The sequence below is a fragment of the Pseudophryne corroboree genome, chromosome 11 (assembly GCF_028390025.1).
Source record: "Pseudophryne corroboree isolate aPseCor3 chromosome 11, aPseCor3.hap2, whole genome shotgun sequence".
In the NCBI taxonomy this organism is placed as follows: Eukaryota; Metazoa; Chordata; class Amphibia; order Anura; family Myobatrachidae; genus Pseudophryne; species Pseudophryne corroboree.
In genome coordinates this window covers 137,608,029-137,630,256 of record NC_086454.1, presented here as the reverse complement: position 1 = coordinate 137,630,256, position 22,228 = coordinate 137,608,029, and the positions used below count along the sequence as shown (strand labels likewise).

The 22,228-nt window shown below is 47.9% G+C and overlaps 1 protein-coding gene across 2 annotated transcripts in view; it reads left to right on the top strand.

Moving 5' to 3' along the window:
- The window catches only part of TM7SF2 (transmembrane 7 superfamily member 2), a 122,065-nt gene extending 100,122 nt beyond the window's left edge, over positions 1–21,943 (top strand). For both annotated transcript variants that reach the window (XM_063944851.1, XM_063944850.1), the window contains exons 10-11: positions 12,355–12,477; positions 21,726–21,943. In XM_063944851.1, coding sequence (XP_063800921.1) covers positions 12,355–12,477; positions 21,726–21,886 — 284 coding nt within the window. In that variant the 3' untranslated portion in view covers positions 21,887–21,943. The remainder of the gene's footprint in view (positions 1–12,354; positions 12,478–21,725) is intronic.
- Positions 21,944–22,228: the final 285 nt, after the last annotated feature.

Genomic DNA, 22,228 nt, shown 5'->3' with positions numbered 1-22,228 from the left:
TCAGAAGCGCCCACTATCCCAGATTGTTGACACAGATATCGACACGGATTCTGACTCCAGTGTCGATGGCGATGATGCAAAGTTGCAGCCTAAAATGGCTAAAGCCATCCGCTACGTCATGGGTCTTCAACCTGCGACCCTCCAGCTGCCGTGGAACTACACATCCCAGCATGCCCTGCCTCAGTTTTAGCATACCTTAATAGCAAAACTGTGGCAGGGCATGCTGGGATGTGTAGTTTCACAGCAGCTGGAGGGCCACAGGATGAAGACCCATGCGCTACATGATTATAGCAATGAAGGATGTATTGCACATTTCAGAGGTAAACCCTGTCCCTGACCAGAGGGTTTATATGTTTGGGGAAAAAAGGCAAGAAGTGACTTTTCCCCCTTCACATGAGTTAAATGAGTTATGTGAAAAAGCTTGGGATTCTCCTGATAGGAAAGTGCAGATTTCCAAACGATTACTTATGGCGTATCCTTTCCCGCCAACGGACAGGTTACGCTGGGAATCCTCCCCTAGGGTAGACAAAGCTTTGACACTCTTATCTAAGAAGGTGGCCCTGCCGTCACAGGATACGGCCTCCCTAAAGGATCCTGCGGATAGGAAGCAGGAAGGTATCCTGAAGTCCGTTTATACACATTCCGGTACCATACTGAGGCCGGCAATTGCGTCGGCCTGTATGTGTAGTGCTGTAGCAGCATGGACAGATACTCTGTCTGAGGAACTTGATACCTTGGACAAGGATACTATATTACTGACCCTGGGGCATATAAAAGACGCTGTCCTATATATGAGGGATGCCCAGAGAGACATTTGCCTACTGGGCTCTAGAATAAATGCAATGTCAATTTCTGCCAGAAGGGTCCTGTGGACTCGGCAATGGACAGGTGATGCCGACTCAAAAAAGCACATGGAGGTTTTACCTTATATGGGTGAGGAATTGTTTGGGGATGGTCTCTCGGACCTAGTTTCCACAGCTACGGCTGGGAAGTCAAATTTTTTGCCATACATTCCCTCACAGCCTAAGAAAGCACCGTATTACCAAATGCAGTCCTTTCGATCTCAAAGAGGCAAGAAAGTCAGAGGGTGCGTCCTTTCTTGCCAGAGGCAGGGGTAGAGGAAAGAAGCTGCACAATACAGCTAGTTCCCAGGAACAGAAGTCCTCCCCGGCTTCCACTAAATCCACCGCATGACGCTGGGGCTCCACAGGTGGAGCCAGGAGTGGTGGGGGCGCGTCTCCGAAGTTTCAGCCACCAGTGGGTTCGCTCACAGGTGGATCCCTGGGCTATACAGATTGTGTCTCAGGGATACAAGCTGGAATTTGAAGTGATGCCCCCTCACCGTTACCTCAAATCGGCCCTGCCAGCTTCCCCCATAGAAAGGGAAGTAGCGTTAGCGGCAATTCACAAATTATATCTCCAGCAGGTGGTGGTACAGGTTCCCCTTCCTCAACAGGGAAGGGGTTACTATTCCACAATGTTTGTGGTTCCGAAACCGGACGGTTCGGTCAGACCCATATTGAGTTTAAAATCCCTGAGCATTTACCTGAAAAGGTTCAAGTTCAAGATGGAATCGCTCAGGGCGGTTATTGCGAGCCTGGAAGAGGGGGATTTTATGGTGTCTCTGGACATAAAGGATGCTTACCTGCATGTCCCCATTTATCCACCTCATCAGGAGTACCTCATATTTGTGGTACAGGACTGTCATTACCAATTCCAGACGTTGCTGTTTGGTCTGTTCACGGCACCGAGAATATTTACCAAGGTAATGGCGGAAATGATGGTGCTCCTACGAAAGCAAGAAGTCACAATTATCCCATACTTGGACGATCTCCTCATAAATGCGAGGTCCAGAGAGCAGTTGCTGATCAGCGTAGCACACTCTCAGGAAGTGTTGCAACAGCACGGCTGGATTCTGAATATTCCAAAGTCGCAGCTGATTCCTACGACGCGTCTGCCCTTCCTGGGCATGATTCTGGACACAGACCAGAAGAAGGTGTTTCTCCCGGAGGAGAAGGCCCAGGAGCTCGTGACTCTGGTCAGAGACCTCTTAAAACCAAAACAGGTGTCGGTGCATCAATGCACGCGAGTCCTGGGTAAGATGGTGGCGTCATACGAAGCCATTCCCTTCGGCAGGTTCCATGCGAGAAATTTTCAGTGGGATCTGTTGGACAAGTGGTCCGGATCGCATCTTCAGATGCATCTGCTGATCACCCTATCCCCCAGGGCCAGGGTGTCTCTTCTGTGGTGGCTGCAGAGTGCTCACCTTCTCGAGGGCCGCAGGTACGGCATACAGGACTGGGTCCTGGTGACCACGGATGCAAGCCTCCGAGGGTGGGGGGTAGTCTCTTAGGGAAGAAACTTCCAAGGGCTGTGGTCAAGTCAGGAGGCTTGTCTGCACATCAATATCCTGGAACTAAGGGCCATATACAACGCCCTGAGTCAAGCGGAGCCTCTGCTTCGCAACCAACCGGTGCTGATTCAGTCAGACAACATCACCGCAGTGGCTCATGTAAACCGCCAGGGCGGCACAAGAAGCAGGGTAGCGATGGCGGAAGCCACCAGAAGTCTTCGTTGGGCGGAGAATCACGTGCAAGCACTGTCAGCAGTGTTCATTCCGGGAGTGGACAACTGGGAAGCAGACTTCCTCAGCAGGCACGACCTCCACCCGGGAGAGTGGGGACTTCATCAAGAAGTCTTCACACAGATTACAAATCGATGGGAACTGCCACAAGTGGACATGATGGCATCCCGTCTCAACAAAAAGCTACAAATGTATTGCGCCAGGTCAAGAGACCCTCAGGTGATAGCTGTGGATGCACTAGTAACACCGTGGGTGTTCCAGACGGTCTATGTCTTTCCTCCTCTTCCTCTCATACCCAAGGTGCTGAGAATCGTAAGAAAAAAAGGAGTGAGAACAATACTCATTGTTCAGACAGGATATGTTGCAACAGGGGCCCTGCCTGTTCCAAGACTTACCGCGGCTGCGTTTGACGGCATGGCGGTTTAACGCCGGATCCTAGCGGAAAAAGGCATTCCGGATGAAGTTATTCCTACGCTGATAAAGGCTAGGAAGGACGTGACAGCAAAACATTATCACCGTATATGGCGAAAATATGTTGCTTGGTGTGAGGCCAGGAAGGCCCCTACAGAGGAATTCCAGCTGGGCCGGTTCCTTCACTTCCTACAGTCGGGAGTGACTATGGGCTTAAAATTAGGGTCCATAAAGGTCCAGATTTCGGCCCTATCCATTTTCTTTCAAAAGGAACTGGCTTCTCTTCCTGAGGTTCAGACGTGCTGCATATTCAGCCCCATTTTGTGCCACCAGTGGCACCTTGGGATCTTAACGTGGTGTTGAGTTTCCTGAAATCTCACTGGTTTGAGCCACTTAAGACCGTGGAGTTAAAGTATCTCACGTGGAAAGTGGTCATGCTATTGGCCTTAGCCTTAGCTTCGGCTAGGTGTGTGTCAGAATTGGCGGCTTTGTCATGTAAAAGCCCCTATCTGGTTTTCCATATGGACAGGGCAGAATTACGGACTCGTCCGCAATTTCTGCCGAAGGTAGTGTCATCTTTTCATTTGAACCAACCTATTGTGGTGCCTGCGGCTACTCGTGACTTGGAGGATTCCAAGTTACTAGATGTAGTCAGGGCTTTGAAGATTTATGTAGCCAGAACGGCTGGAGTCAGGAAACTGACTCGCTGTTTATCCTGTATGCATCCAACAAGCTGGGTGCTCCTGCTTCAAAGCAAACTATTGCTCTCTGGATCTGTAACACGATTCAGCAGGCTCATTCTGCGGCTGGATTGCCGCATCCAAAATCTGTAAAAGCCCATTCCACAAGGAAGGTGGGCTCTTCTTGGGCGGCTGCTTGAGGGGTCTCGGCATTACAGCTTTGCCGAGCAGCTACTTGGTCGGGTTCAAACACGTTTGCAAAATTCTACAAATTTGATACCCTGGCTGAGGAGGACCTTGTGTTTGCTCATTCGGTGCTGCAGAGTCATCCGCACTCTCCCGCCCGTTTGGGAGCTTTGGTATAATCCCCATGGTCTTTACGGAGTCCCCAGCATCCACTAGGACGTTAGAGAAAATAATATTTTACTCACCGGTAAATCTATTTCTCGTAGTCCGTAGTGGATGCTGGGCGCCCGTCCCAAGTGCGGACTTCTTCTGCTATACTTGTATATAGTTATTGCTTAACTAAGGGTTATGTTATGTTTGCATCAGGTTGTCTGATGCTCTGTTGTTGTTCATACTGTTAACTGGGTAAGTTATCACAAGTTATACGGTGTGGCTGGTATGAGTCTTACCCTGGATTCCAAAATCCTTTCCTTGTACTGTCAGCTCTTCCGGGCACAGTTTCCTTAACTGAGGTCTGGAGGAGGGACATAGAGGGAGGAGCCAGTGCACACCAGTAGTCCTAATTCTTTCTTAGAGTGCCCTGTCTCCTGCGGTGCCCGTCTATTCCCCATGGTCCTTACGGAGTCCCCAGCATCCACTACGGACTACGAGAAATAGATTTACCGGTGAGTAAAATCTTATTATTTTTTTTTTACACCATTCTGGTTTCTGGTCTGAACAATAACTGAACCTCTTGCCCATACCTTCACGCTTTCATTCATCGAGTTGTTGTCACATGATTGGCTTATTAGATATTTGCATTAATGAACAGGTGCACTTAACATAGGGTATAAATTCCTATATGCTATTAATTGTTGCTTTAAAACTGTACTAAATTATACATGACAGCTCCTCTCTGCTAACTAATATAGAAAAAAAATGGGGTGGCTCTTTCTCTGCGCCTCCTAATGAGCCAATATCACAACATATATTTTCACTTAACTTCTGAGTGGTTTGGACTTTCTCAATCTGCTTGGTTCTTCTCAAGTATTTTGAAAGATATTGTCCAGGCAGTAAGACATATGAAACACACAGAAAAACAATCTAGTGCAGCATATTCACACGCAATATCACTTATATGTTTTTGCCAGCATATATTCCACTAATAAACGTAAAAGCAGTTTCTCTGACGTCCTAGTGGATGCTGGGACTCCGTAAGGACCATGGGGAATAGCGGCTCCGCAGGAGACAGGGCACAAGAATAAAAGCTTTAGGATCAGGTGGTGTGCACTGGCTCCTCCCCCTATGACCCTCCTCCAAGCCTCAGTTAGATTTTTGTGCCCGAACGAGAAGGGTGCAGGCTAGGTGGCTCTCCTGAGCTGCTTAGAATAAAAGTATATTTTAGGTTTTTTATTTTCAGTGAGTCCTGCTGGCAACAGGCTCACTGCATCGTGGGACTAAGGGGAGAAGAAACGGACTCACCTGCGTGCAGAGTGGATCGGGTTTCTTAGGCTACTGGACATTAGCTCCAGAGGGACGATCACAGGTTCAGCCTGGATGGGTCCCGGAGCCGCGCCGCCGGCCCCCTTACAGAGCCAGAAGAGCGAAGAGGTCCGGTGAAATCGGCGGCAGAAGACGATCCTGTCTTCAGACTAAGGTAGCGCACAGCACCGCAGCTGTGCGCCATTGCTCTCAGCACACTTCACACTCCGGTCACTGAGGGTGCAGGGCGCTGGGGGGGAGCGCCCTGAGACGCAATATAACAGATAATACCTTAGGTTGGCTAAAGAATACATCACATATAGCTCTTGGGCTATATGGATGTATTTTAACCCCTGCCATTTTTTACAGAAAAAGCGGGAGATAAGGACGTCGTGAAGGGGCGGAGCCTATCTCCTCCGCACACAAGCGCCATTTTCCCTCACAGCTCCGCTGGAAGGACGGCTCCCTGACTCTCCCCTGCAGACTTGCTACTGAATCAGGGTAAAAAAGAGAAGGGGGGGCACTATTGGCAGCTAAAAACTATATAAACAGCAGCTATAAGGGAATAACACTTATATAAGGTTATCCCTGTATATATATATAGCGCTTGGTGTGTGCTGGCAGACTCTCCCTCTGTCTCTCCAAAGGGCTCGTGGGGTCCTGTCCTCTATCAGAGCATTCCCGGTTTGTGTGCTGTGTGTCGGTACGTGTGTGTCGACATGTATGAGGAGGAAAATGATGTGGAGGCGGAGCAATTGCCTGGGTTAGTGATGTCACCTCCTAGGGAGTCGACACCTGACTGGATGATCGTATTTAAAGAATTAAGTGATAATGTCAGCACTTTGCAAAGAACGGTTGATGACATGAGACAGCCGGCAAATCAATTAGTGCCTGTCCAGGCGTCTCAGACACCGTCAGGGGCCCTAAAACGCCCGTTACCTCAGTGGGTCGACACAGACCCAGACACAGATACTGAGTCTAGTGTCGACGGTGAGGAGACAAACGTAATGTCCAGTAGGGCCACACGTTACATGATCACGGCAATGAAAGAAGCATTGAACATTTCTGACACTACAAGTACCACAAAGAAGGGTATTATGTGGGGTGTGAAAAAACTACCAATAGTTTTCCCTGAGTCAGATGAGTTAAATGAGGTGTGTGATAAAGCGTGGGTTTCCCCCGACAAAAAACTGCTAATTTCTAAAAAATTATTGGCACTATATCCTTTCCCGTTAGAGGTTAGGACACGTTGGGAAACACCCCCTAGGGTAGATAAGGCGCTCACACGTTTATCTAAACAAGTAGCGTTACCGTCTCCTGATACGGCCACCCTCAAAGAACCAGCAGATAGAAGGCTGGAAAATATTCTTAAAAGTATATACACACATACTGGTGTTATACTGCGACCAGCAATCGCTTCAGCCTGGATGTGCAGTGCTGGCGTCGCGTGGTCGGATTCCCTGACTGAAAATATTGATACCCTGGATAGGGACAATATACTGTTAACTATAGAGCATTTGAAGGATGCATTACTATATATGCGTGATGCACAGAGGGATATTTGCACCCTGGCATCAAGAGTAAGTGCTATGTCCATTTCTGCCAGAAGAGCGTTATGGACGCGACAGTGGTCAGGCGATGCGGATTCCAAACGACATATGGAAGTATTGCCGTATAAAGGGGAGGAGTTATTTGGGGCTGGTCTATCGGACCTGGTGGCCACGGCAACGGCTGGAAAATCCACCTTTTTACCCCAGGTCACTTCACATCAGCAGAAAAAGACACCGTCTTTTCAAACTCAGTCCTTTCGTTCCCATAAGTACAAGCGAGCTAAAGGCCATTCCTTCCTGCCCCGGGGCAGAGGAAGGGGAAAAAGACTGCACCATGCAGCCGCTTCCCAGGAGCAGAAGCCCTCCCCTGCTTCTGCCAAGTCTTCAGCATGACGCTGGGGCTTTACAAGCAGACTCAGACATGGTGGGGGCCCGTCTCAAGAATTTCAACGCGCAGTGGGCTCACTCGCAAGTGGACCCCTGGATTCTACAGGTGGTATCGCAGGGGTACAAACTGGAATTCGAGGCGTTTCCCCCTCGCCGGTTCCTGAAGTCTGCTCTACCAAAGTCTCCCTCCGACAGGGAGGCAGTTTTGGAAGCCATTCACAAGCTGTATTCCCAGCAGGTGATAATCAAGGTACCCCTCCTACAACAGGGAAAGGGGTATTATTCCACGCTGTTTGTGGTACCGAAGCCGGACGGCTCGGTGAGACCAATTTTAAATCTGAAATCCCTGAACACTTACATAAAGAGGTTCAAATTCAAGATGGAATCACTCAGAGCGGTGATAGCAAACCTGGAAGAAGGGGACTATATGGTGTCTCTGGACATCAAGGATGCTTATCTCCACGTCCCAATCTACCCGTCTCACCAAGGGTACCTAAGGTTTGTAGTACAAAACTGTCATTATCAGTTTTCAGACGCTGCCGTTTGGGTTGTCCACGGCACCTCGGGTCTTTACCAAGGTAATGGCCGAAATGATGATTCTTCTTCGAAGAAAAGGCGTCTTAATTATCCCTTACTTGGACGATCTCCTGATAAGGGCAAGGTCCAGGGAACAGTTAGAAGTCGGAGTAGCACTATCTCAGGTAGTGTTACGTCAGCACGGGTGGATCCTAAATATTCCAAAATCGCAGCTGATTCCAACGACACGTCTACTGTTCCTAGGAATGATTCTGGACACAGTCCAGAAAAAGGTGTTTCTCCCGGAGGAGAAGGCCAGGGAGTTATCCGAGCTAGTCAGGAACCTCCTAAAACCAGGCCAGGTGTCAGTGCATCAGTGCACGAGGGTCCTGGGAAAAATGGTGGCTTCTTACGAAGCAATTCCATTCGGAAGATTCCATGCAAGAACGTTTCAGTGGGATCTACTGGACAAATGGTCCGGATCGCATCTTCAGATGCATCAGCGGATAACCCTGTCGACAAGGACAAGGGTGTCTCTTCTGTGGTGGCTGCAGAGTGCTCATCTACTAGAGGGCCGCAGATTTGGCATTCAGGATTGGGTCCTGGTGACCACGGACGCCAGCCTGAGAGGCTGGGGGGCAGTCACACAGGGAAAAAATTTCCAGGGCTTGTGGTCAAGCATGGAAACATCTCTTCAGAAGCTGCAAGGATTCTTCGCTGGGCGGAAAATCATGTGATAGCTCTGTCAGCAGTGTTCATTCCGGGAGTGGACAACTGGGAAGCAGACTTCCTCAGCAGATACGACCTTCACCCGGGAGAGTGGGGACTTCACCCAGAAGTCTTCCACCTGATTGTAAACCGTTGGGAAAAACCAAAGGTGGACATGATGGCGTCACGTCTAAACAAAAAACTAGACAGATATTGCGCCAGGTCAAGGGACCCTCAGGCAATAGCGGTGGACGCTCTGGTGACACCGTGGGTGTACCAGTCAGTGTATGTGTTCCCTCCTCTGCCTCTCATACCAAAAGTACTGAGAATCATAAGAAGGAGAGGAGTAAGAACGATACTCGTGGTTCCGGATTGGCCAAGAAGGACTTGGTACCCGGAACTTCAAGAGATGCTCACGGAAGACCCGTGGCCTCTACCTCTAAGAAAGGACCTGCTCCAGCAGAGGCCTTGTCTGTTCCAAGACTTACCGCGGCTGCGTTTGACGGCATGGCGGTTGAACGCCGGATCCTGAAGGAAAAAGGCATTCCAGATGAAGTCATCCCTACCCTGGTCAAAGCCAGGAAGGATGTAACCGCAAAACATTATCACCGCATTTGGCGAAAATATGTTGCGTGGTGTGAGGCCAAGAAGGCCCCTACAGAGGAATTTCAACTGGGTCGTTTCCTCCATTTCCTGCAAACAGGACTGTCTATGGGCCTAAAATTAGGGTCCATTAAGGTTCAAATTTCGGCCCTGTCGATTTTCTTCCAGAAAGAACTGGCTTCAGTACCTGAAGTTCAGACATTTGTAAAAGGGGTACTGCATATACAACCTCCTTTTGTGCCTCCAGTGGCACCTTGGGATCTCAATGTTGTTTTGAGGTTCCTTAAGTCACATTGGTTTGAACCACTCACCACTGTGGACTTAAAATATCTCACATGGAAGGTGACGTTGCTGTTAGCCCTGGCTTCAGCCAGGCGTGTGTCAGAATTGGCGGCTTTATCATATAAAAGCCCTTACTTAATTTTTCATTCTGACAGGGCAGAATTGAGGACTCGTCTTCAATTTCTCCCTAAGGTGGTTTCTGCTTTTCACATGAACCAACCTATTGTGGTGCCTGCGGCTACTAGGGACTTGGAGGACTCCAAGTTACTTGACGTTGTCAGGGCCCTGAAAATATATGTTTCCAGGACGGCTGGAGTCAGAAAGTCTGACTCGCTGTTTATCCTGTATGCACCCAACAAGCTGGGTGCTCCTGCTTCTAAGCAGACTATTGCTCGTTGGATTTGTAGTACAATTCAGCTTGCACATTCTGTGGCAGGCCTGCCACAGCCAAAATCTGTAAAAGCCCATTCCACAAGGAAAGTGGGCTCATCTTGGGCGGCTGCCCGAGGGGTCTCGGCTTTACAACTTTGCCGAGCAGCTACTTGGTCAGGGGCAAACACGTTTGCTAAATTCTACAAATTTGATACCCTGGCTGAGGAGGACCTGGAGTTCTCTCATTCGGTGCTGCAGAGTCATCCGCACTCTCCCGCCCGTTTGGGAGCTTTGGTATAATCCCCATGGTCCTTACGGAGTCCCAGCATCCACTAGGACGTCAGAGAAAATAAGATTTTACTTACCGATAAATCTATTTCTCGTAGTCCGTAGTGGATGCTGGGCGCCCATCCCAAGTGCGGATTGTCTGCAATACTTGTACATAGTTATTGTTAACTAAATCGGGTTATTGTTGTTGTGAGCCATCTTTTCAGAGGCTCCTTCGTTGTTATCATACTGTTAACTGGGTTCAGATCACAAGTTGTACGGTGTGATTGGTGTGGCTGGTATGAGTCTTACCCGGGATTCAATATCCTTCCTGATTATGTACGCTCGTCCGGGCACAGTATCCTAACTGAGGCTTGGAGGAGGGTCATAGGGGGAGGAGCCAGTGCACACCACCTGATCCTAAAGCTTTTATTCTTGTGCCCTGTCTCCTGCGGAGCCGCTATTCCCCATGGTCCTTACGGAGTCCCAGCATCCACTACGGACTACGAGAAATAGATTTATCGGTAAGTAAAATCTTATTTTCACTTCAAAGCTTTATTAGGCATATATGCCGCTTCCCACTAGTAGGAAAATCAGACAAACCTGTGGGTATAAACAGTAAATCCAAATATCCAAAAAAATGCAAATTTATCCCTTTTTCGTAAAAACAATAATTTTAATAAAAAATTTCATAGTAATAAATATCCGTGCAATGATATATAAAATAACTCACAGGTGTTACATCCACATGAACACTTAGGAGGGTGGCTTCCTACCAGATTTACGGAGTTTAAGGTACACATAAAAGGAACCGATTGATGTTCCAAAAAGAGCCTCGGGGAAGGTATTAGCTCCAAGAATGGGTACCCCGTCTTCTCCTCGTCTGGTCGCCATTCTGTCCCTCTAGTCAGCCAACGCGTTTTAATCAGTAACTCTGATCTTTGTCAAGGCACGTGTACAAGTGCCTCCTTTCCCAGATATTTGTACCTCTCAGGTAGTCTCCCTTAATTACTGAGAGGAGCCACTCTCATTTACAAATTAATATAAAACAATTAAAAAACCTTTATAACAATCATTTCATAATAATAATATGCATAGTTCCAATTAGTACCTCCTAGTAATATTAAAAAATGATACACGAATCCATGGAAAATCCTTGGAAAACTAAAATAATCGGAGACCGGAAATGTATTATGTTTACGGTGCATCACCTAACTCCTTCCCCGATAGTTCTCTAATATTGGTTCTGTCCCTATATCCCCAATAATAATGGTGCATCTATGCCCTCTGGAAGTCCTCCCGCGGCCATGTTCACTGTGCCTGTTCCGGTCACATGATCGGACCCGTCAGGGTATAACTTACTATTCCCCAAGTAAATGTGTATCTCAGTGACATGATCCGATCTCAAAAGGCTTCCTCCCTACTTCCTTCTTTCAGTTATCTATTATGTATACTCCCACGGGTGTGTCACGTGATCAGACCTAGTGCTCAGAAGTAAGGTGGTCGCCATTTTTGTTATGGTACCTACCAACTTATCTAAAAAATAGAGGCAACCAAATAAAACCAAACCAAAAAATAAATAATACATTAATATAAAATACCCACATTCACAGTGTCATATTATCACAAAAAAAGTCCTTTCTCCCATCCGGACCCAAAAGTGATCCTTTGTTGAAGAATCCGAATGGCTGTATCAATCCATAATAGTTCTGTGAAGCTTGGCGAAAAGGGTCCTCTTCTTACAAAGCCAGAACACTAAAGAAATGACATCCTCTCTGCTAACTGTTTACAATGGGCTCTATGCAAAGCACTTTTAACTAAAGGAGCAAGTTTTAACAAATGTCTTCCATGTAACATCATTATCCAGAAATGTCTGGGTTGTAAACACCACGGCTAATAGCTTTCTGGATTTGCAACTCCTGTCTAATCTTCCCCACCTTACTGGCTGCACCTTTACTTCTGAAGTCATGTGGGGCACTCAGACTGCTTAGGTCAGGCATCTGCTACTTACTATAGGAGATCAGCTGTGTCCATAAGTACACAACAGCTTTAGAAGGATATTTCTTTCTTTAACTAATGTTGCAAAGCTAATAATTATCAAACAAATATGTCCGTGTCTTTGTTTTATTAGTGTGACCCCATGTATGCCATTAGCATGAGCTTCTGGGAGTCTCTGTAATAAGTCTTGGACTTTGCTTATTTTTTACATGCAGTCTTGGTGTGGAAAAGTGGGATACGCAATCTGTTCAATTGTTTACCTGGTGTAGTGATTTGTCTATTAAAACCCAACATTGTATGATTTTCTTTTTCATTTGTGTCTGATTAATATGTTCTTCTCTTGAATAAGGTCTTGAAACAATCCCAACAGCAACAGGAAAATGTCTTCTTGTATCTGGCTGGTGGGGTCTTGTTCGCCATCCAAACTACCTAGGAGATTTAATTATGGCTCTTGCCTGGTCCCTACCGTGTGGTAAGTTGGTCATTGTTTTAATTTATTTTTAGAGACTACTTATTTTATTCAATTTTACAAATTAAATAAAACTTTTGCATTTATTATCTAACTTCACCTAGACCAGTGGTTCCCATCTTGGTGTACTAGTACTCCCAGGGAACTCTCTGTGTAGGGGTACATGAAACACTTTCTGTAATGGCAGGGAATCCAGGTGACAACTAGATACATATGAGGGAATTCAATTGGGTGCGAAGTTTAGCCTGCAAAAAATCTTGTGGACCCCGCGCCCAATTTTGGAATACTGCGGGTATGCGCGCTCTTAATACCCACAGTAGCCAATTAAAATGTAAAAAAAAAATGCTGGGTTTTCAGCTCTGAAAACCCTGCTGCATGTGAAAAAAAATAATAATACTCAACTGACCGGTCGTCTCCCATCCATCTTTGCACTGGCGAGGTGGCTACTAGGAGATATAGTTCTGCCAGTTACTGTCACTGGACACACACTCACCCACATACATGACACTCACCGCTGCTGCAGGAGTCCACATCCCGACTCTGGAGGAGAGGACACCACTTCTAAAGGTGAGTAATTACTAGTTAATTGGAAACTTCAAGGTGGAGGTGTGTGGAAAAAAAGTCTCTGGAAAATCCCGCGCTGCAGGGTTTTTTTTATTTTATTTTTATTTCATGCACTTAATTGAATTCTCTCCATACTGTAGGAAGAGCAAGGGAAAATTTATTAAAACCTGGAGAAAGATGTGAAAGAGAGAAAGCACTAACCAATCAACTTCGGCTAACTGTAATTTTACAAGCTCTGTTTAAAAAACAACAGTAGGTGATTGGTTTATACTTTATCTCTCACCAAACTTTAATAAATATCCCCTGATAGTGTTCTATGAATTTCTGGCCCCATGCATCAAATTGGAACCCTAATGACAAAATGAAAAAGTATATCCCTGTACAAGACAGCAAATGTGGAATACCGTATATACTCGAGCATAAGCCGACTTTTTCAGCTCATTTTTCTATGCTGAAAAAGCCCCCCTCGGCTTATACTCGAGTCAACGGCTGCAGCGGACGCCGTGGGCTTTGTGGGCGTCCGCTGCAGCCGGCTCCAGGGACAGACACTAGAGGTCATTATTGACCTCTAGTGTCTGTGCGGCGTTGCTATGGGAGAGACGTCATGTCGTCTCTCCCATAGAGATGATCGGGTGCCGGGAAGCGGGCGCCGGAGCGGGCGGCCAGACAGAGCGGGCGGACAGACGGAGCAGAGCAGCGCAGCAGCAGAAGAAGCGGTCGGGAAGCAGGAGCGGGGCAGTGGTAAGTATTGTGTTTGTGTGTGTTTGTAAGCGGCGACGGGGGCACAGCAACAGGGGGCAAAGAAAGAGGGGGCACAGCTACTGGGGGCAAAGAAAGGGGGCACAACTACTGGGGGCAAAGAAAGGGGGCACAACTACTGGGGGCAAAGAAAGGGGGCATAACTACTGGGGGCAAAGAAAGGGGGCACAACGACTGGGGGCAATGAGAGGGGGCACAACTACTGGGGGCAAAGAAGGAGGGGACACAACTACTGGGGGCAAAGAAGGGGCATAACTACTGGGGGCAAAACAACGGGGGCATGTTTTTATCTGGCACTGGGGGGGGATATCTGTCACTGGGGGCACAACCCTAGCAACAAGCATTACCCCCTGGCAACAAGCATAACACCTACCGCATGAAACCCCTGGCAACGAGCATGACACCCTGAGCATGAAAACCCCTGGCACCGTGCATTTCCCACCCTAGGCTTATACTCGAGTCAGTAATTTTTACCAGTTTTTTGTGGTAAAATTAGGTGCCTCGGCTTATATTCGGGTCGACTTATACTCGAGTATATACGGTATATGAAAATTTTGAAATAAATAAAATGTAATGTGAGAAATACATTTACGTACGATTGATTGCACATATATTGCTTTCAGATATATAGCAGCACCTAAACATTGTATCTACTGTCAATTTATAGTCATTACAAATGTAATGCTCTGTACATTTGGGGGATTCAAATAATGCAGGTGGGCTGCTAGTGGGTACCCTGGTGGAAAATAATTGAGAACTACTGCTCTAGACCTGGGGTGTCAAACTCGCGGGTCGCATGCGGCCCCTACCACATCCTTTTCGGGCCCAAGGACAGGGTACCTTTTGCGGCCACGTTGGCAGGGGTTAACTTGGGGCGGAACTGCATCTCTGGCGTTCCGCTTCTGTCCACTCACAATGACGTTGCCTCAGTGTCTGCACCGCCCACCGGCACAATCATGGCCAATGGTGGTGTGAAGCAGCGATTAAGGAGCCGCTGAGCCCTCGCAGCCAGCTGCAGCCATTAAAGCCACAACCCTCACAGGCTGAGCCTAGACCCCTGAAGCAGCATGCTCACAAAGGAGCATCCTGCAAATGTAAGTCTCTGGGGCATGCTGCACAGGGGATGGGGGTGCAAAGGGAGAATTATGTGTATCAGGCACTATGCTGGGGGACAGTATGTGTAACTGGCACTACACTGGGAGACGTGTAACTGGCACAATACTGGGGGCATTATGTGTGGCACTAGTGTTCATTCTAGCACCCTGCACCTTTCAAATCCTGTGCAGTTCCTCTTTCCTGCCTGTGGTGTCGCTCTCTGCTCTGGTGCTTCTCAGCACACACAGGTCTGTATCACAGCACTGAGTAACAGATCAGAGTGTGCTGAGAAGCATCACAGCAAAGAGCGACACCCCAGGCAGGAAAGAGGAACTGCACGAATTTTGAAAGGTGCAGGGTGCTAGAATGAACACTATGTGGCACTATAGTGGGTGAAAAAAATATTCCAAAATACGGAATAATCCATTATCCAAAATTATTCTGGTCCCAATAATTTTGGACTAATAAAAAAAAAAAAAAAATTATATATAATATATAAAAAAATGAGATTTATGGTAAAAACTTAGTTGTTAAGTCTCTTTCTGCGAGGTACACTGGGCTCCACAAGGATTAACATCGGGGTGTAGAGTAGGATCTTGATCCAAGGCACCAACAGGCTCAAAGCTTTGACCTTCCCAAGATGCATAGCTCCACCTCCTATATCACCCTGCCTCCGTGCACAGGAGCTCAGTTTTGTCAACCAGCCCAATGCAGTATCAGGTACCAGAGACAACAATCGTTCGTAGCCACATACACCACACACTCCCCACAGGAGAGGGTGTCAGCGGCTAATGCCATACCAACCCAAAGAAGCCAAGTGCGTCAGGGTGGGCGCTTTATCGCCCAGTGTACCTCGCAGAACAGATTTAACAATGGTAAGTTCTTACATAAATCTCGTTTTCTGCTGCGGGTACACTGGGCTCCACAAGGATTAACATTGGGGATGTCCTAAAGCAGTTCCTTATGGGAGGGGACGCACTGTAGCGGGCTCAAGAACCCGGCGTCCAAAGGAAGCATCCTGGGAGGCGGAAGTATCGAAGACATAGAACCTTATGAATGTGTTCACTGAGGACCACGTAGCCGCCTTGCAGAATTGATCAAGGGTCACACTTTGGCGGGCCGCCCAAGAAGGTCCTACAGACCGAGTAGAACGGCTTTAATTGTAGCAGGAGCTGGAAGGCCAGCCTGTACATAAGCATGTGCAAACACCATTCTAATCCATCTGGCCAAGGTCTGCTGGTTAGCAGGCCAGCCACGTTTGTGAAAACCAAACCGTACAAAAAGAGAATCAGATATCTGAATGGAGGAGATTCTCTTCACATAGATACGGAGAGCCCGTACCACATCCAAAGACCACTCTTTAGATGATGCCTCAGGAGAATTAAAGGCCGGAACCACAATCTCCTGATTAAGGTGGAAGGGAGACACCACCTTGGGTAAATAACCCGGGCGCGTTCTAAGAACCGCCCGGTCACTGTGAAAATTCAGATAGGGGGACTTACAGGATAAGGCACCCAAGTCCGAGACCCTTCTAGCTGAAGCGATAGCCAGCAAAAACAAAACCTTAAGGGAAAGCCACTTAAGGACTGCAGACGCAAGAGGTCCAAACGGAGACTCTTGCAAGGCCTCCATAGCCACCAACAGATCCCAAGGGGCCACAGGTGGTACATAAAGAGGCTGAATTCGCAACACGCCCTGAGTGAAGGTATGGACATCAGGTAGAGCAGCAATCTTTCTCTGAAACCAAACCGACAAGGCAGAAATGTGAACCCTGAGGGAGGCCAGACGAAGGCCTAAGTCCAGGCGCTGTTGTAGGAAGGCCAACAGTTTGGCCGTACTAAACTTGAAAACGTCATGATTATGAGATGCGCACCAAGTAAAGTAAGCATTCCAGACCCTATGGTAAATCCGAGCAGAAGCCGGCTTACGGCTCTCAAGACGGAAGCTTCAAGAGCCACGTTGTCAAAGCCAGACGGGCCAAGTCCTGGTAAACACAAGGGCCCTGAATGAGGAAGTCTGGTTGTTGTGGAAGTAGAAAGGGACAATCCAGCGAGAGGCCCTGTAGATCGGAAAACCAGTGCTGCCTAGGCCACGCCGGAGCGATCAGAAGTAGGTTTCTTCCTACTTGCTTGAACTTCCGTATTACTCTGGGCAGGAGTGACACCGGAGGGAACACATACGGCAGCTGAAAGTTCCATGGAATTGCCTGAGCGTCCACGGATGCTGCTCGAGAATCCCTTGTCCTTGCTCCGAAGACCGGAACCTTATCATTGTGTCGAGACGCCATCAAGGCCACATCTGCAAGGCCCCACTCTTCCATGAGAAGTTGAAACACCTCTGGATGGAGGCTCCATTCTCCGGCGTGTGCATCCTGACTACTGAGAAAGTCAGCTTCCTAGTTTAGGACTCCCGGAATGAACACTGCGAATATGGCCGGCAGATGGCGTTCTGCCCACTGAAGAATCCGTGATACTTCCCTCTTGCCATGCGGCACAGAGTGCCGCTGTGATGATTGATGTACGCCGCCGTGGTGATGTCGTCCAAGTGTACTTGAACAGGTCTGTACTGTATCAAATGCTGGGCCAGGTTCAGTGCATTGAACACCGCCCGCAGTACCAGAATGTTTATTGGGAGTAGAGACTCCTCCTCGGTCCACCGACCCTGAAGGGAGTGTGGTTCCAACACCGCGCCCCAACCTCTCAGACTGGCATCCGTCGTTGGTAGAACCCAGTTGGATATCCAGAAGGGACGACCCCTACTCAATCGATGGTCCTGAAGCCACCAGCTCAGTGACAGGCGGACCTCTGCAGACAAGAAGATCATTTGAGATCTGATCTGTTGAGGCAGGCCGTCCCACTTGGCAAGAATTAACTTCTGCAGAGGGCGAGAGTGGAATTGAGCATACTCCACCATGTCGAAAGCCGACATCATGAGACCTAGCACTTGCATTGCCAAATGTATCGATACGTGCGGACGAGATAGGAAGCATCGAATCCTGTCCTGAAGCTTCAGGACTTTCTCCTGAAACAAGAACAACTGCTGGTTGTGAGTGTCCAATAACGCTCCCAGGCGCATCATGCTCTGAGCAGGAACCAGGGAAGAATTCTTCCAGTTGACTAGCCACCCGTGGGCTTTCATGAACTGGACAGTCAAATCTAGATGACGCAGGAGAATTTCTGGGGAATTTGCCAGGATCAACAAATCGTCCAGGTACGGTAGGATCCTGACCCCTTGACGGCGGAGTACAGCCGTCATTACCGCAATTACTTTGGTAAACTCGCAGAGCTGATGTCAAACCAAAAAGGCAACGCCCGAAATTGGTAATGAAGATTGCCCACTGCAAACCTCAGGTACTGCTGAGGAGACACTGCCATAGGAATATGCAGGTAGGCATCTTGTATGTCCAGGGAGATCATATAGGCCCCGGGCTCCAAGGCCAGAACAATAGAGCGGAGAGTTTCCATACGAAACTTGGAGACCCTCACATACTTGTTGAAGGACTTGAGATTGAGAATGGGCCGCTAGGACCCGTTCAGTTTTGGGACTAGAAACAGCAGTGAATAGTACCCCTTGCCTCTCTGAGCCAGAGGCACCTGTACTACCACTCCTGTGGTCAGGAGGGATTGTACCATCGAATGAAGAGTGTTTGCCTTCACCGGGTCCAAAGGGACGTTTGTCAGGCAAAATCGATGAGGGGAACGTTTCTTGAAGGATACGGCGTAACCACGAGTGACAACTTCCCTTACCCAGGCATCGGAAGTGGTCTTCAACCATTCCTGGGCAAAACCTAGAAACCGGCCCCCCACCCTGGGATCCCCCAGAAGAAGGCCCGCCCCGTCATTTGTCAGATTTGGAAGCAGGCCGACGGGCAGCCCAGGCCCGCTTTGGTCTGGGCTTGGTAGGTTTGGAAGTACGAGCCTGCTTCGGGTACGCCTGCCCAAGAGAAAGTACTTTTAGCCTTCTGTGCGGAAGGAGCCGTACTAGGTAGGCAAGCTGGTTTAGTAGAAGCCAGGTCAGCCACAATCTTATTGAGGTCATCGCCAAAAAGAATGTCTCCCTTTTAAAAGGAAGCACCTCCAGGGTTTTCTTAGAATCCATATCCACCGCCCAGGATCTCAACCAAAGGATACGTCGAGCCAAGATGGACGTAGTGGCAGCCTTGGCCGCCAGAACCCTGGCATCGGAAGTCCATAAGGTAAAGAGAAGCCGTGGCAATATATGAGAGACATTGTCTGGCATGATCAGAAGCGTTGGAAGGTAGATTCGCCTCCAGCTCCTGAGCCCATGCTCCAACAGTTTTAGCAGCCCATGTTGCTGCAAAGGTTGGTCTATGCACAGCCCCCATTAGGGTGTAAATCGCTTTCAAACAACCCTCCACATGTCTATCCGTCGGTTCCTTCAGAGAGGTGATGGTAGTTACTGGCAGAGCTGAAGAAAACTACCATGCGTGCCACATGAGAAACTACAGGCGGAGGAATTTCTCAATTTTTCTTTAGCTCCGCAGAGAGAGGATAGCGAGCCAACAGTCTCTTAGGCGGTGTGAATTTTGTTCCCGAATTTTCTTAGGATTCCTGACGTATGTCAGCCAGGTGTTGAGAATGAAGTAAAACTAGTTTAACCACCTTCTTACGTTTAAATCTGTCCGGATTTTTAGAGACAGCCGCAGGCTCGGGTTCATCAGAGACCTGAAGAATGAGCCTGATGGCCTCGGTGTATGTGGAGCCAGTATATGCACCATTCTCCTCAGAGGATGTGTCCGAAACAGCGGTGGATTGTGAGGAAGTAGCGGCCCGTTTAGAAGACGCCTTAGTCAAAGGTGGACGAGAGTGAGACTTATTTTTAGTCAGCGATCGGTTCAAGTGCTGTAACTGTGATGAGATTTGATCCACCCCTGGCAGATTGACTGTAGGGACCATACACTGCTGCACTGGCATAGGAGGTCCCACAGGGGGCGTAAGTTTTGTTACCAGCATATTTAATAACGTGGAGAAGGTAGCCCAAGGTGGGTCATTAGAGGCCCCTGGTGCTACAGACCCACTGGGGGGCCACCTGAACTCTCTGCTGCCATGTTTTCCTCAAAAGTGACTGCAGCATCACCACCACGCAATGTGGGAGAAGCCCCAGTTCCGTTGCCTCGTGTAGCTGACAAAATGATAACACAATATCAGGCAACCAAGTACAGTCTTAGCAGCGATATACTTAGCAAGAACTCCCAGTGTAGTGTGACTTTCCTGTCTGCACAAACCGGGAATCCAAGAAATATATGGTAACTATAAATCACAAAGAAAAATACACCGCAAGAATATATTGCGAAATAACTATATCAGTTAATAAACCTGATGCACTTAGCCCCCTCAGGTTACAGAATATAGGAGTAGCAAGCAGAGTGAAATACACGAGATGACACACACACACACTATAGTCACAAGTGTACAATGCAGAAATTATACTGGGACCATAAAACTGCACTGGACTAGCAATACAAAGTAATACTCAGCATAGCTATATATGTAAATAGTAGATATAACATAACACAGTAGGTACTGGATGTATATCCCAGGGTGTTTGTACCCCACAACCCTTAATGTATGCACTCTTTCTTAACTAACACTGTCCCTTGACAGGTAGAATACTTAAGTGTCCTGTAAAATGCACAGCGCTGGCGGGCAGGCGGCTTTACAGAGGAGGATTTGCCCCAGCAGTCTGAGGAATGGCGCTGCTACGTGTAATAGCGGCTGACAGGGAGTGACATGCAGCTCCAGGGCTGGAACATTTACCCAAATGGCGCCCTGGGGCTGGGGGAGGGGCTACAGGTTAGGTCTTATCTCCCTGCTGGCTTCCCCACCGGGCACTGCGGGCTGTAATAAAAATGGGTTTTAATAGAGAGAAAACCCCCCACCTGTGTCCCGATGGCTAGTGGAGCGGCTGCCCTTTACAGTGTCCATGCCAGCGCGCGCGGGCCGCCTCCCACGGCTGCACCGGATCGCGATAACAGCGGGACATAGAGACCCCTTACCTCCCCTTGTACCTGCGGCCACGCGATCCCGGAGGGCAGCGGCGAATGTGTGTGACTGACCAAGAAAGACACCGGAGCCTCCTCTGTAGTTACCCGGCAACCAGGGTGCGGGAGTATACAGCGCCGCTGGGGTAGTGATGGAGTTGCAGCAGAGGATGTCTGACTGACATTCATTAAAGCTGCAGCCCTTGAAGTCTTCAAAATGTCTTCTTTTCTTCTGAAATTAGCTTATAATATGGGCTGCAGGAGCAGCCCTCTTGTTTGCCTGCTTACTTCATGGCACCAACTTACAAACTGAGCTCCTGTGCATGGAGGCGGGGTGATATAGGAGGCGGCGCTATGCATCTTGGGAAGAAGGTCAAAGCTATGAGCCTGTTGGTGTCTCGGATCAAGATCCTAGTCTACACCCCAATGTTAATCCTTGTGGAGCCCAGTGTACCCCGCAGCAGAAATATAGATCTTTTTTTTTCTTGAGGCCCAAGCAAGACATAGACCTTGATAATTTGGCCCAGTTGGGATTTTGAGTTTGACATTACTGCTCTAGACTGATGAAAGTCAATTGTGGCTTGTTTCTGAGCCAACATGAATTCCAGAAAGGGGATGGAGAATGTCTGCACATGGATTTATCTGAATAGATTAGAACTGTCAGTGATGTTGCTGTGGAACTAGGTTAATCAGTCTAATAGAATGTACTCCACTTGCTGTGCAGTGTTCCCAAAAAGCTGTAGGATCCTAGCGTTTTGCTAGCCAGGGAAAGGGGAAGAATCATTATATTGCCATTGTTACATTAATCACATGTTCATCTCTGTTGTACCAGGTCTCTTTCACATCTTACCCTATTTCTACGTTATCTATTTCACCGTTCTTCTGGTTCACCGCGAAGCAAGAGACGAACACCAGTGTTTAAAGAAATATGGATTGGCTTGGCAGAAATATTGTAAGAGGGTTCCTTACAGGATATTTCCATATATTTATTGATTCATCAATATTGGCCGCATTTCCAACTGTTGCAGTCTGCTTTTTTTTTTTTTTTTTTAAGAAAAGTATGCCCCTTGGTGAGAAGTAACAAGGAGCAAACTGTACCATTTTATAATAATAATAATAATAATAATAAAAAAACAAAAACTTGAAACCAGAAAAAATGTCTTATTTGCTAGAAGGGAAACTCTTATTTTGCAACAAATTATTATCGTCCGTTTCAGCATTCTTATAAAGTACGGTCACTTGTGGGGTGTGCCTTTAAGTGGCGTACATTACGAAAGTAGATGGGTTTGTCACAATATAACACCGTTGCATCTGTAGCAGTGAGAAAATGCGTTT